The following is a 13,637-nucleotide window of genomic DNA, read 5'->3' as shown; positions in this document are numbered from 1 at the left end:
TAAACAATCGGTAAGGGATCGGGATTTGTTTGTCTTCCTGTGTTAGAATCCCAAAACATGGCGCTCGTTCTATGGGTGGGTGGGTGTTGGTCGTTAAGTCTGGGCTTTATTCAGCATTTGCCTGATTTGTCAACCCTTGAATAGTCAACGCAGAACGATTAGTCGGCACAGTTAGTCATAAACTAAGCAATGAAATTTCCGAATTGATTAACAAAAAAGCAGCAATTAAATCAACTGCAATAGCTCTTCTAGCAGATAAATTTATTGGAGCATAACTATTTCAATTCAATTCACCGAGTTCTGGTGGAAGTTTGCTTCCGAAATATCAGTACGATGGATACGTTGAATTTGTATTTAGCTATATCCTAACCAGCAAATGCAAAAGCCTTACCACTCGACGATCTCTACCAGGGATGGATTCGTCTGTCTGGGCTTTTTCGTTTCGTGTTGAATTATTGGCATCTTTCGATTTTGCACACGATTTATGATTTTCGTGCCTACCTTCCCAACAGAAGCCGGTACGGGGGAGACAACGGCGCCACAACATCTATCTATTTACGTAGCACGAACCCCTCGAATCAATGACGGAAGTTAAAGTTGAAACTATGCTAAACGGAAACATCGCGACAAAGACACGGATGTGTGCTCGTGTTTCTCCTGTCTGGTTGAGCATGCAATAGTTTTGTTCCGGTTTGTTGGATGAGGGTAGGCAACATTCTTTCTGCCAAGTAGGAGGAAATTTGATTCAAACCCTAGAGGCTAGGTGAATTTTTTTAAGTGAATTCTTGGCTCCGGAATCATCCATAATGGTTAAAGTCGGTTTGAGGTCTTTTAAATTGTTAGAAGATGATTTTATACATGTTTTGCTCTCTAGACTATGTATTTTCTGGTATACTTCATCATTTTTCAGTCGCTATTGCTAAATTTTAAATAATTGTTTTCGAGAATTTTAAGAAATAGGTTTGAGACTTTGTCATTTCATTAGGTTTGTTTTGTAAAAAATAAAAAATAAACTTTAATATTTTTTACGATATTCTTTATAGTGGAAAACTCCTACCAACTTAAAAGACTTGACTTAAAAGATTCTTTGAAAATCGGCAAACCAATAAATATATTTTAATTATAATTCAATTGTTGATAAATTGACTAGAATGGAAGAAATGAATGTTTTCAATTCTAAATAAAGCGATGAACTCACATTCAAAAATAGATGTCAACGAAGCAAAAATATTGGTGTCTTAGAGACGTAAATTGTGACAAGTTGTCAAATATTTGTACCTTAGATACAAAAATTGGTGATTTAGAGGCAGTATTTTGCGGGAATGTCTGTATTAACAAGTTATACGATCATGCCCGCCTTGCATAGACTTACTAGGCTAATATAAAGGTTCTAGACCAGTCATTTCGTACACAGATTTGGCTGTGAGCACACAGGTAGGAATCAAACTACGTCCGTTTATTATTTTAAAATATTATTCAGCATATACCATTTAACACTATTGTAGAGAATTCTATGCTTAGTCACGAATATGCTTCTTTCTACAAAGGAAATAATCTCCCTTGGGATCGATCAAGAGAAGGGAAAGTTGTGTGAGTGCGTGGGATAAAGCATAGATTACCACCAACTGGTATGCTACAATAGGTCTTCATAGAGTTGTTCAAAAGACCGTCCCGCATTAGAAAAGACGAACCCGACCGGACCCCTATGCAATTCTAACAGTTCACAATATCAAACCAGCACCAGCGTCCTCTGCGCCTACATGTGTGGAGGAGGGATGTCTGCACGCAACCGTCATCATCCGAATGGTGGTTTGTGCACCGGTTTTTCGCTAATGAGTGTTCGGGTGATCGTTTCAATTAGTTTTAATGTGACGTCGGCGTAACCCAATCTGACCGTGAACTTGGCCCCTGTGTGGTGCTGGTGTGGTGCTGTAGGCTTCGGATGAAGTAAGATATCAGCAGAAAAGGGTGCTTGAAGGGTCGGTGAAAATGGGTGGGGTGCACCTTGGCTAGCAGGAAGAGGGTAGTGTCAGCATGTGCATATTCCCCCTTTTTTCGAGTCTGTCACGATTTCCCAGTATGTATGTGCCGTAGGATGCATTTTATTTCGAAACCAACGTGTGCTTGGGATGTGCAACGGTGACTGCATACTTTTCGGCGCAAAAGGGTAACGATCCGTTTGGAATGGGTTTCGCTTTTTCCGGCCGCTCATCGAGCAGAGACGATGGGACCACAAACAATACGACTGCGTGCGTGTACGACATTTGAACTGTAGCTGTAAACGTTTTCCTGTTTAACGCTTCAACAGTACGCACGCACGCACATGCTGCTCGGGGGGACACAAAGGGAAGGAACCAAACAAAAAATGAAGCGAGAACTCATTCCATAAGTCAAACAATCCATTATTTTACTATCAGCAGAAAAAGGATGCTTTTTATGTGTGTGTTGGGACAATGTTTTGTAGAAAATGGCATCCCGTTTTGCCCTTTTTGCATTTAATCGCGAGGGATGATGACTATTTATGATTTGCAAAAGCTGACATGCCTTGCACACACTCTTGTTTTCCGTTGTTTTTGTGTTGCCTGACAAAACAAAACCTGACATCGCCCCGCAATTTTGAGCGTGATGATCAGGAGTGGAATATTAATTAGAAAAATTGAAAACGCTCCGAAAAGGTTACGCTATAGAGCTGCCTAATAATATTTATTACTTTCTAAGCAATTAAACACTATGAATGGTTTTTGTGAATGTTCTCCCGATTTACAATCAACTCAAGCGTAACACGCGTCCCCATTAGGTGATGGTACACGTTAAACCATATGGAGCGGCTAGCGTACCATTCCCATCAACCCCAAAACACTAGCCCAAAGTGGCCCTGTCTGTCTGGGCGGTGCCAACTGTGTGAGCAAAAAGTCATAATTGCCTCCTATATGGGAATCCGGTGGCGGCACAACCTTTTTCAATATTTATCATATTGGCACCATCGGCGTTCCTGAAGGACACAACGGCACTTTGCGGGCCACGAGAGGTGTTGGTGCTATTATGTACAATTGTTCTGTCGCTTTGTCGTTTGCGCCCAACTCACAACAACAAAAAAGAGGGCCAATGTTGTTGGACATCTCCCGCACATGGTTGTATCACGCGCGCGTTATGATTTTTGCCAGTGTCCGTTGTGCATACATTTTTCAATCGATCGGTGTCTGAGACACCACCACCGTGCAGTCCCCGATACCTTCACTCATCGATGATGGCGATGCTGATGACCATCGGTAGCAGCAGTAGCAGCCGCCGACAATGATAAGCGACCGAGATCTCCACGGCGGTAGTCGGTAATTCCCCTGCTGTAGGATAGGCATCGAATGACACAAAACCGGGCCCGGAAGTGGGAGAAGAGTAGACATGCCCGAATCCCTGACAGATGTTTGTTTAATTAGACCATGCCATAGCTCGGGAGGCATTGGTATGGTTGCGGACGAGACTCTGCTCTAAACCTTCCAAATCGAACCGATTTCCATCCACCAGGGTAAGAAGCTGCTCACTCTTTCCCTCCGGTGGATTTAGCAGCCGTTCGGAATGGTTAGTTGCTGCGCCCGGAAGTTGAACCGATACACTTCATAAACCTTCATTATATACACTTTGGCAAAGAAGAAGGGCCAACCGACTGTGCCTGCAATGGCCATTGTACCACCATCGCGCTCATGCGACACAACAGCTCTATGGGAGGGCTAAAGTGTGAGTTCAATCAAGCAACTCGACTCGGTGTGAGCCGCCGGCCACCAGCAGGAACAAGAGGAAATCAATTGCAATATACCGGCCCTAGGAGGGGTGTTTGTAGTTGAATTCTTCCCTTCCTGCAATGTGAATGACTCTTTACACGCGCGGCAAGTGTGAAGTGGGAAAGGCAATCGCAAAACGGTACAGATGCTGCGTTTTAGTGCTTTTGATAAAGGTGTGGGATATTCAATTCCAACGGGGAAAGGTTTTCGGCGTGCACGGTATGATCATAATCTTCAGTTTTACTGACTTTCTCCCGAGGCGAGGACACGTTTTTTGAGGATCTGTCTGGACGATTAGGCCGATTGGTTGAGACAAGACAAATTAGTGTCGTTAGTGATAGTACCCAAGAACCTGTTAAAATGAAGTAAAAGGAGACTTAAATTTATTGCTTTACCTCTTTACTATGCACAATTTTGATAACGGGATTCACCACCTCCAAGATGTTCTTTAACAGCTGTCACACATTTTACAGGATTTTCCAAGTCAGTTTCGTATGTAAACATTGTTATCCACTGCGTGCAAAATGTTATTCCATATCGATCTGACATTTCATTTTTATCGCAATAATTTTTAATTTCATCAGCATGATTTTCAACACCTCGACTTCAACGGGCTGCTGCTATAGATTTTTCACCGGGGTTTTTGACGCCGGTTTGCATCACCCGTTGAGGTGTTAAAAATCATTCTGATGAAATTAAAAAGTATTGTGATGAAAATGTGGAATACAGGGTTTTCCAAGCCATTTTCGAATGTAAACATTGTTATTCACCGCATCCAAGATGTTTTTCAACAGCTGTCAAGTGACTTATTTGTTTCCAAATGAATATTCAGTTTCAACACATGATTTTCAACACATAACAAAGAACTGTCAAACTCATTCTAGCTTGAGTCGTGTTGAAAATCACGACTTGAAATCACGAATTTGAAAATGTTGTAGAAATTAAAAATTATAATGATGAATGTGAATGTGAATAACAATGTTAACATTCGAAACTGACTTGGAAAACCCTGCAACATTTTGCACGTGGTGAAAAACGATGTTTGCATTCGAAACTGACTTGGAAAACCCTGTATCAGATGCCAAAATGCCAAAATGATAGAATTTCAGTTCTTACACTTGATTTTCAACACATCACTAAGAACTGTCAAACCCAATCCAGTTTGAGACGTGTTGAAAATCATGTAGAAGAACTGAAAGATTACTGTGATGCACATACAACATTGGACAGCTGTTGAAAAACATCTCGCAAGCAATGAAACATATTGGATACATTGGAAATTGACTCGGAAAACCCTGTAAAAAGCTTCAAAATGCATGTAGTATTCATTTTGAAAATGTTGTACAAATCTTGATCAGATGGCTTAAAATCATCGGTGAAAAAGCAATGGTAATAGACCGTTTAAATGTTGAAAATCATGCTGAAGAAATTAAAAATTATTATGATGGCAGTGAAATATCAGACTGATGTGGATTAACATCTGGCACGCGCTGAATATCAATGTTAACTTTTGAAAGTGACTTGGAAAACCCTGTAAGCAAGGACGATTTTCTGTACTAAGAAACCTTTTATAATCTCGATATAATCAGTTTCGGATCAGATTTTAGTAAGATAGCAAGGGCAATGGCATTACAATTGTTTAAACTTCATTTTGAAAATCTTCTCTGTTTTTTCTCCTTTCCATTCGCAGTACTGCAACGGTGGCGATCTGGCGGACTATCTGGCAGTAAAAGGAACCCTCAGCGAAGACACCATCCGACTGTTCCTCGGTCAACTGGGTAAGAGGCCAATTTCGTCGTATAAATCACGCCCTCTCCTAAAAAGCATGAGAAGACCATAAACTATAAAAACCAAGCCCTCAGAATCTAGTACATCAGGGTGTGGATTAAACTACTCGCTGCGCTCCCCCTGCTAGCTATTCTACCATTTTTATGAAGCACGTGCGCCAGGTGTAAATACACCCCATTAGAGCGTACTTAATGCTTTTTTATGGGTCGGGCATAAAAATATAACGATCTCTTGAGGATTCTCTTGAATATCTCGTTTAAAAAGTAATCATTTTAAAAACACCTTTAACCTTCCATGTATCCTACGGAGTGAGCGAGTGTGTAGTGCATTGATGACGTGTGTTCTATTGGTCCAGTACTAAATTTCGGTTGTTTTTTGTTGTTGTTGCTCTATCTGTTCGTTTCCACAGCAAACGCTATGAAGGCCCTGTACCAGGCAGACGTGGTCCATCGGGATCTAAAGCCGCAAAATATACTCCTATCACATAACTGCGGCAAAGGATTGCCCATACCATCGAAGATTACGCTTAAGATAGGTAAGGGACTGTGTGTTTCGGGACACGGTGTCCATGTAAATATGTAGAAAATTGAAATACGCTTATTTACCAACCTACCTTTTTGTCCCCGGTGGTCGCTTTCAGCCGACTTTGGGTTCGCCCGGTTTCTACAGGATGGAAATATGGCCGCAACCCTGTGCGGCTCGCCGATGTATATGGTAAGTCGCGGTTTGCCGTTGCGGAAAAACTAATTTAATTTTCATTTTCGCTCTCTCTCCCCCCTCTTGTACAGGCTCCTGAAGTGATCATGTCACTGCAGTACGATGCTAAAGCAGATCTCTGGTCGCTGGGCACCATCGTGTTTCAGTGTCTGACTGGGAAAGCACCATTCCAAGCCCACACACCGCAGGAGCTGAAAATGTTCTACGAAAGGAACGCCAACCTGGCCCCAAAGTATGTCTTTATGATAATTCCAGTTGTGGGGTTGCGTGTTGGGAGCGCGGTTTTGATTGAAATGGATGCATTCTTACACGTCCGTCCTATTTCTGGATTTCTAATTTCCATCTAGGATTCCATCCGGTACTTCCAAAGAGCTAACGGACCTGCTTATGGGGCTGCTGCGCCGTAACGCGAAGGAGCGTATGAACTTTGACACCTTCTTCAATCATCCCTTCCTGCAGCGGGCCGAAACACCGCAAGGTAAAAATGGTTTGTACTCTATTATCGGTTGAAAACAAAAGGAGCGCTTAATAAGACGAATCACTTTCGCATTTTCATTTCCGCAGACCCAACACCAACACCGTTCGGGGCGACGGGCAAAGTCAGCAGTCCGCATCAGAAAACGGCACCCATCACACTGCAGCAGCAGAACCAGCAGAAGCTGCATCACCACCATCACCAGCAGCCGAGCAGTCAGCAGACGGTGCAGCACCACGACCAACAGCAGCAGCACATTAATCAACAACTGCTGCTGCAACAGCAGCAGCAGCAGCAACAACTGCATCATGCCCAACAACAGAAGCAGCAAAAGCAACACCATCTGCATGAGCTGGCAAAGAAGCAGACGGTCGAAAACAATAATGGTAAGCAAGGGTGAACATTTTCGATGTTTAATAAGGAAATTAACCACAGCAAGACGAACACTGTCCCAGTGTCCTCATGTGCAGTTTTAATGAATGAAAAGACCATCGTACTTCCTCGCGATTCGCTGACCGCTGCTCGTTGTCCATCGTGAATTTCCTTTCTTTCTTTTTTGTCCCTCCCCTTTTCGTCCACCTTCAGTTGTTTGTAGATGCTGTCGGTCACGGTTAGAACAGAAGCCAACCGAATCATGTACAAAAATAACCACTGCACTTATCTGCTGCAAGTGCTGCCTGCACAGCAACGGCACCTTGGTTTGTGTGATCAAAATGCATTGCCCATCAATATACGTGTGTGTGTGCGCGTATTCTGCAAGTTGGTGTTTGTGATTTTTCCGTAATATCATTCCCCGCTGACAGTAGCAAGGGATCGTTGAAAAGGTTTTAATATTGCTGAAGTAACTGTTGCCATTCCGCTAAGGAAAAGCGTATCAATTTTGCTTTTATTTCTATTGAAGTGCGTTTTAAAGCGTAGAAAATGTGCTGCAATTGTTGCCATAGTTGTATTTAATACGTTTTTTTATGTGTTTCTTTCTTCCCAGTGCCGATCGCTGAGCTTGATGACAGTGTGGCAACGATCAGCGCGAACCATACATCCAACAGCAGCCCCGAAGAGTCGGATGATTTTGTCCTAGTTCCGAACAATATTCCGGTCGATCCCGCCCATGGTGGTAGCTATGACAAGAGGTGTGTAATTTAGCGCAAATTCCGTCTCTCCATCTACTTACAATTTACTTGAAACCCCCTGCCAGTAAACCAACTCGAGTGCCTCAACCGATGTCGCAGGCTCAGGCGAGTCCGCCCCGACCCAGCACGCTGCCGATCTCAGAACCGAAACCCGTCCCAACGGCTGCCCGAAAAGTGTCCCGTGCCCAAGCGCAAACGCCTCCAAAGGTATGTGTGTGTGTGTGTGTGTGTGTGTGTGTGTTGCAAATATCGCGTTTGCTCTCCCAAGCTCCGTGCTAACGCTTCTAGCTTTTCTTCCAGAACAATTCAATACCCCGATCGGAGCCTATTAATATGAAGCGATCCGAAAATCGTGGCAGCAATTGTGATATCCGATCGATTTCACCACCGGCCGTACAGTTTGCCATCGGGACGCCACCGTCCTGCGGTCGGCGAAGATCGACATCCGGTGGCTCGCTGTCGGAAACGCCACCGCCACCCAGCTGTTGGACGGTGAGCCCCGGCTCCCACCAATCGCCGTTGCGCCGCTCCGGCACCAGCTCGCCCGTGATGAACAATGCGCTCTCGAAGCTGCCGGCCCTCGGCAGCCCGACCACGCTGATGGGCGGTGTGGAGAATAACAATCACCATCACCCCCACCACCACGGACACCCGCTGACAGCGCGGGCCTTTACGCTGCCGGAGCTGGGCGCGGCCGGAGGACTGCAGAGCTACCTGGACGATCACACCATCGACGATCATCCGATCAATTTCCACGCACCGGAGCTGCACGCGGAAACGTTGCTAGATGTAAGTGCGGTCGGTCGGTCATTGTGGGATGATTGATGTGGAACGGAAATTCGGTTGTTTACTTTCAGCGAGATCATAACGAAACGCTGGCCAAGCTGAACTTTGTCGTTGCACTGACCGACTGCATACTGGACGTGGCCGACTCGCGCTGTGCCCCGCTGTCCTCGATGATGCTGGCCGATGCGCAACCGGTTCCTCCGCACCAGCCGGAACACTGCAAGCGGGCGGAACGCTTGGTGCTGTTGGTGCGAGCGCTCCATCTCCTGTCGGCCGGTATGAACCTGGCTTCGGCGCAGATCCGGGCCGGCAATCTGAAACCTTCCAACAGTGTGAAAAACGGTACGATAATGGTGCTACAAAAAGAGAGTCCCCCCAGTAGATAATTAATTGTTTGATTGTTCATTGCAGTGTTAACTACCATGCACGCAAAGTATCGCTCAACGCTGATCGAATCCAAGAAGCTAAACAGTGCCGGGCTGCTGCAGCGCGCTAACGCGAGCAATATAACTGCTGATAAAATCATCTTCGAGTTTGCGCTGCAGATGGTTCGTATTGTTTTGGGAGCGCGAAATTCGCGAAACGGCTTCAAACAAGCTTTAACAAACCCTTGTTTCTTCTTCTTGTCCATCCAAACAGTGTCAAATGGCAGCCGTGGATGAACTTTTCAACAAACCAGCTGAATGTTTCCCGCGGTATCAGTCGGCCCAGATTTTGCTGCACTGGTTGGCGCAGAAGTCGAAACACCCGCAGGACAAGATACTGCTCTCGAACTGTAAGTAATCGTAAAGGTTATTTTTTTCTTTTCGAATCGAATTTACTGAATTTTCTTTGAATGCATCGAATTATAACGATTCTCTAACTCGCACTTTGTGTCCGTAGACAAAGAGGCCGTGGAAAAGCGACTGTACATCCTGAAGGGACAAGGCTACATCTACACCACGGATGAGCTCTCCTGAATGCACTGCGCTGGATGGTGTATGACGAGCGTTCTATCAGCGACCATACCCTCTATATCTTCACGTTAATTAATTAATGATAGAGAGACGATTTGCTTTATTTTCTATTTCCTTTTGGGATTTTCTTTTTCGAAACTATTCAAATTGTGTTTATCTAGTTTTCTTTGTTCAAAAGCAAACAGTGTAACGAGTGCATATAATATAATTATACAATGTTGCATTCGCAAAATATCTTTCAGAACCATGCAGAACAGTAGCAGATTGTTTTTTCACCCCCACTAATTTACACAAAACATTTCGCGAATAAATAACAGCAGATTATAACAAATAATCGCAAATAAATGCTATAAAAAAGGAGCAATCAAGAGCACCTGCTCGTCGGTAGTGTACTTTTCCTCGAAATGTATTGTAATGTAAATAACAGTAAAGCATTAAAGCGAACAATACCGAGCAAACGCGGAATGCGGGATATAGGCAATGATATTCGTTGCGAGGACATTCGTTACACTACCCCGTACCAAAAACCAATCGCCACCGTCGGTTATTTCGAACGAAGGAGTGAGGAGGAAAACAGCATTACGCGTGAGTGTGTGTGTGTGTGTGTGGGTGCGCTAGTCAAAAACAGTCACGGCGTATGTATATAGAAATGGCTTTGATTTGAATGATTTCTAAAACAAACAAACAAAAAATGCCAACATCCACTGTACTAGATGCCACACAACACGCTGATCGTTCAGAACCATTGCTTTCCATTTGAGGCCTAGACCTAATGGGGGAGGAAAAAGTAGACAAACAACTGCTTCAGAGTAACAGCGCTTTAACATTTAACCAGCTACAGACAAGATTTGCGAAAGAAAATGCGTATACAAATTCAAAAGTAGCACAAGAAATAATACAGCATGAAATAAAATCATTTCAACTCCAAATACCCAGGATAAGCACGGAATGTGTAGTAAGCGGTTGGAAGCGCGTTGCATTAGATAAATTCGTATCACCACCTCGAGCAATGTCGTGCACTATCGTGAAAAATGCTTAAAGGGGTTTTCCAGGAGTTCTCATAGCTATGGGACACTTTATTGACTCTTTCTTAAGTGAAATGAACTTGTTGTAATGGGAATTGAATTCTAGCACTCTTGTTGGACAAATTCAATAGGAATTTACAATGATCCACAAGAACCATAGAGTCCAATTTCCATCATTTGAAGTTCACTTCCTATAGGAAAGATTCAAGGAAGTGTCCCACAGCTATGAGAACCACTGGAAACCCTGTATACTGCTGTACAGAGCACTTGCTTGTATGCAATACGCAGCTGTTGCTTGCGTTCCTTTGCCGCTTACGTCAACAACCAGCAGTTTAACAGCAGTTTGAAGATAGGTGTCGTTTGTTCATTATGCTCATATTATACATCAAACCATTGATTTAAGTGCATTACCATCATCATCATCATCATGATCAGGAGAGGTTTACTCGCTGTGTATTATAGTATAAAGTGTGAGATGAAAGGTGAACAACCGGGAGTGAAGCAAGATAGGTTGAGAAGAATGAAGAACAACTATGAATCTGTTGCTGGATTGTATGCTTTTTATTCTGCTGGGTTTGTGTTTAGAACTAACACAGGAAGGAAGTCCCGTGATACTTGTGTGTAGACAACAAAAAAAAAGTAGGAAGAGAAAAAAGTATCATAGTACAAATGAACGGGTTTATATAATGCGCGGCAGCATAAGGCAGGGACGAGCCAATGGTCTTTGATGTGTGTGATCTTTGATCTCTGAACCTATGCACGGTAACCGGTAACCGTTCGACACGAGAGAGAAAACACTAAGGTTACGATCAGGTTTATAATAATAATAGAAAAGTGCGACGGAGTATAGTTGTGTAATGATGCAAACCTCTAACGATCGCTTCGTAAACCAAACCGTACGCGCAACATGTGCAACAACATCATCGTCACCGTCTAGCAATACTCGACTAGTCTGCGGTTTTAATTTGAAAAGCCGGTTGAAAGGATGAGACAACATTATGTCTGCATTGCTGTGCAGCAAACCAGAATATTCCACATGCTATCCTTCCGGATGTTGTGGAAATAGATGGGGAAAGAAGGAGACTAGAGATTAAACTCAGTTCGCTGCTACACTCAATTTGAGTGAGGAGACCCGTGTACCGGTCATACACAGTACACACCTCCTGTGAGGCAATGTTAAGGAGATGATTCACGTGGTGTAGGACAGAGCAGAACAGAAAACAAACGAATAAAAATTAATTCCATCATCATCCGCGTGCGCTCCAGCAGCAGCAGCAGCAGAAGGACAGTTTACCTAGCCTAACAATATTGCAGTGCAGCAGTGCAACAAAGGGGCGAAACTCTCTGGCAAAAACTGTCCTCCGTGTGCCCCAAGCCCGTGCGGGGCAAGATGTTACGAGAAATATGTATGAAATTAAAACAAAAAGAGTATGTGAAGTAAACCGAATCAATAATAAAAATTCTATAACCAAACTAAAACAAACAAATCCCTACGGAGAAGCTGCACTTCGACATATGTCGACCGGTTGTCCGGCCGGATCGTAATCATTAATTTAAATAAAACTAAACCAAACTTCCGCTGCTTTTGTTTAGGGAAGCTTTCAATGGATTAAATGATAGTATAAACAAACTATTTGACACCATTTTGGAGCTATCATACATCCTGCCAATCTTCGTGTGCGATATTTGAGTTTGGTCCGCATCACAAGACAGACAAAACGGAATGCAGACGATACCGCCGCGCGCACCGTATGGTAGCAAATCGTTGCCATCTTAAACCATCCACTTCTAGCTATTGTTTATGGTTGATTCCGTCCCCTTTCCGGATGCGTTGGGCGTGCAAATATTTTAATGTGTGACATTACTGGCCTGTTTATATAAACACACGTAAACATGTCGTAAAACTAACCATATGTTCGTCATCCGGCATTCGGCAGCTCAACCTTAGGATATAATATGCGCAAAATGCATCGCCATTTCCCTTTGTGCTGTCGTTAGGACGGAACGACGAACGCTCAAAGCACCCTTTCGTCCCTTTCGAATTTTGAAATACGATAGAACGTTGTTTAATTTTAGCCTAGTTCAATGCGATTATTTCAACAGCTCTCATAACACAATTCGTTCCATAAATGTTTCATTTCCCACACACACACACCATCTCGACGGCAAGTGGGAATTCTAGGTGCTTTTGCCGGTACCGTACCCACGCCGGTACTAATTCTCAGGAATAATTTTACGGCTTTTTGTTCACAAATAAATGGTTAATTTCATCATACTCGGATCGCATGGAGATGGAACCGTCTCGCGCATTATTAAGCACTTGGTCGCGGTACGAACAAAACAACCAAAACGGAAAACTCTGAAACATCTCAAACAGGGTCCAGTTTTACGACTGTTTTTACATTTCGCGCTACGCGCTTACAGATGGTGTGGGTCTGCTCTTGCTCCTGCTCTCTGCCACAGCCTCGGCGGACCGAGCATATGAACCGTCGTGCATCATGCCTTCGTCGACGTCCACCGGCGGAGCGCGATGCTGTGCCCCCGTCGCGCAATAGTGAAGGTTTCTTCCTGTGCAGGCGGCTGTGTGTTTTGTCGCCGCGCTCTCTAGCACGGTCGCGCCCTAACATGTGTGTCGAATTTACCCCGCACTCAACCCACACACACACAGTCACACAGCTTCCGAATGTGATGTCCTCCGTGAAATAGTGTACACTTGCGCTCCCTCGTGGGAGCTGTGTTGGAGTGTATAGTTTTCTTTCCCATCACCCCTTTTCCAACGTTCCGGGCCCCAATCCAATTGGAATGCTATTTTCATACCGCCTGTCGTCGTCGTCGTCGTCGCCTGTCGTGCCCCAACTGTTTATTCGGTCGATGGTGCACTACTGAGCTGGGGGTAAATATTGAACCAGCTTCGAACATGTACACTTCCTGAAGGTTATAAAGTGTGGTAGAATGTTTCCAATTCCCTATTTTCTGAGATTGTT

At 44.0% G+C, this 13,637-nt stretch overlaps 1 protein-coding gene across 2 annotated transcripts in view; it reads left to right on the top strand.

Moving 5' to 3' along the window:
* Positions 1 to 12,140, top strand: part of LOC1270635 (serine/threonine-protein kinase ULK2) — a 43,796-nt gene extending 31,656 nt beyond the window's left edge. The window contains exons 3-15 of one of the 2 annotated variants that reach the window (XM_061654310.1): positions 5,467 to 5,554; positions 5,974 to 6,099; positions 6,205 to 6,278; positions 6,353 to 6,513; positions 6,629 to 6,759; positions 6,846 to 7,142; positions 7,742 to 7,886; positions 7,952 to 8,093; positions 8,187 to 8,675; positions 8,744 to 9,014; positions 9,084 to 9,220; positions 9,312 to 9,447; positions 9,555 to 12,140. In XM_061654310.1, the coding sequence (XP_061510294.1) occupies positions 5,467 to 5,554; positions 5,974 to 6,099; positions 6,205 to 6,278; positions 6,353 to 6,513; positions 6,629 to 6,759; positions 6,846 to 7,142; positions 7,742 to 7,886; positions 7,952 to 8,093; positions 8,187 to 8,675; positions 8,744 to 9,014; positions 9,084 to 9,220; positions 9,312 to 9,447; positions 9,555 to 9,631 (2,274 nt within the window). In that variant the 3' untranslated portion in view covers positions 9,632 to 12,140. Of the gene's footprint in view, positions 1 to 5,466; positions 5,555 to 5,973; positions 6,100 to 6,204; positions 6,279 to 6,352; positions 6,514 to 6,628; positions 6,769 to 6,845; positions 7,143 to 7,741; positions 7,887 to 7,951; positions 8,094 to 8,186; positions 8,676 to 8,743; positions 9,015 to 9,083; positions 9,221 to 9,311; positions 9,448 to 9,554 lie in introns of both variants that reach the window. The other variant, XM_061654309.1, reaches the window with a different exon arrangement.
* The last annotated feature ends 1,497 nt before the right edge of the window (positions 12,141 to 13,637 follow it).

This window comes from Anopheles gambiae, chromosome 3, assembly GCF_943734735.2.
Source record: "Anopheles gambiae chromosome 3, idAnoGambNW_F1_1, whole genome shotgun sequence".
NCBI classification, from domain to species: domain Eukaryota; kingdom Metazoa; phylum Arthropoda; class Insecta; order Diptera; family Culicidae; genus Anopheles; species Anopheles gambiae.
The sequence above is the reverse complement of the archived record's forward strand: the minus strand, read 5'-3'. Positions and strand labels throughout refer to the sequence as shown.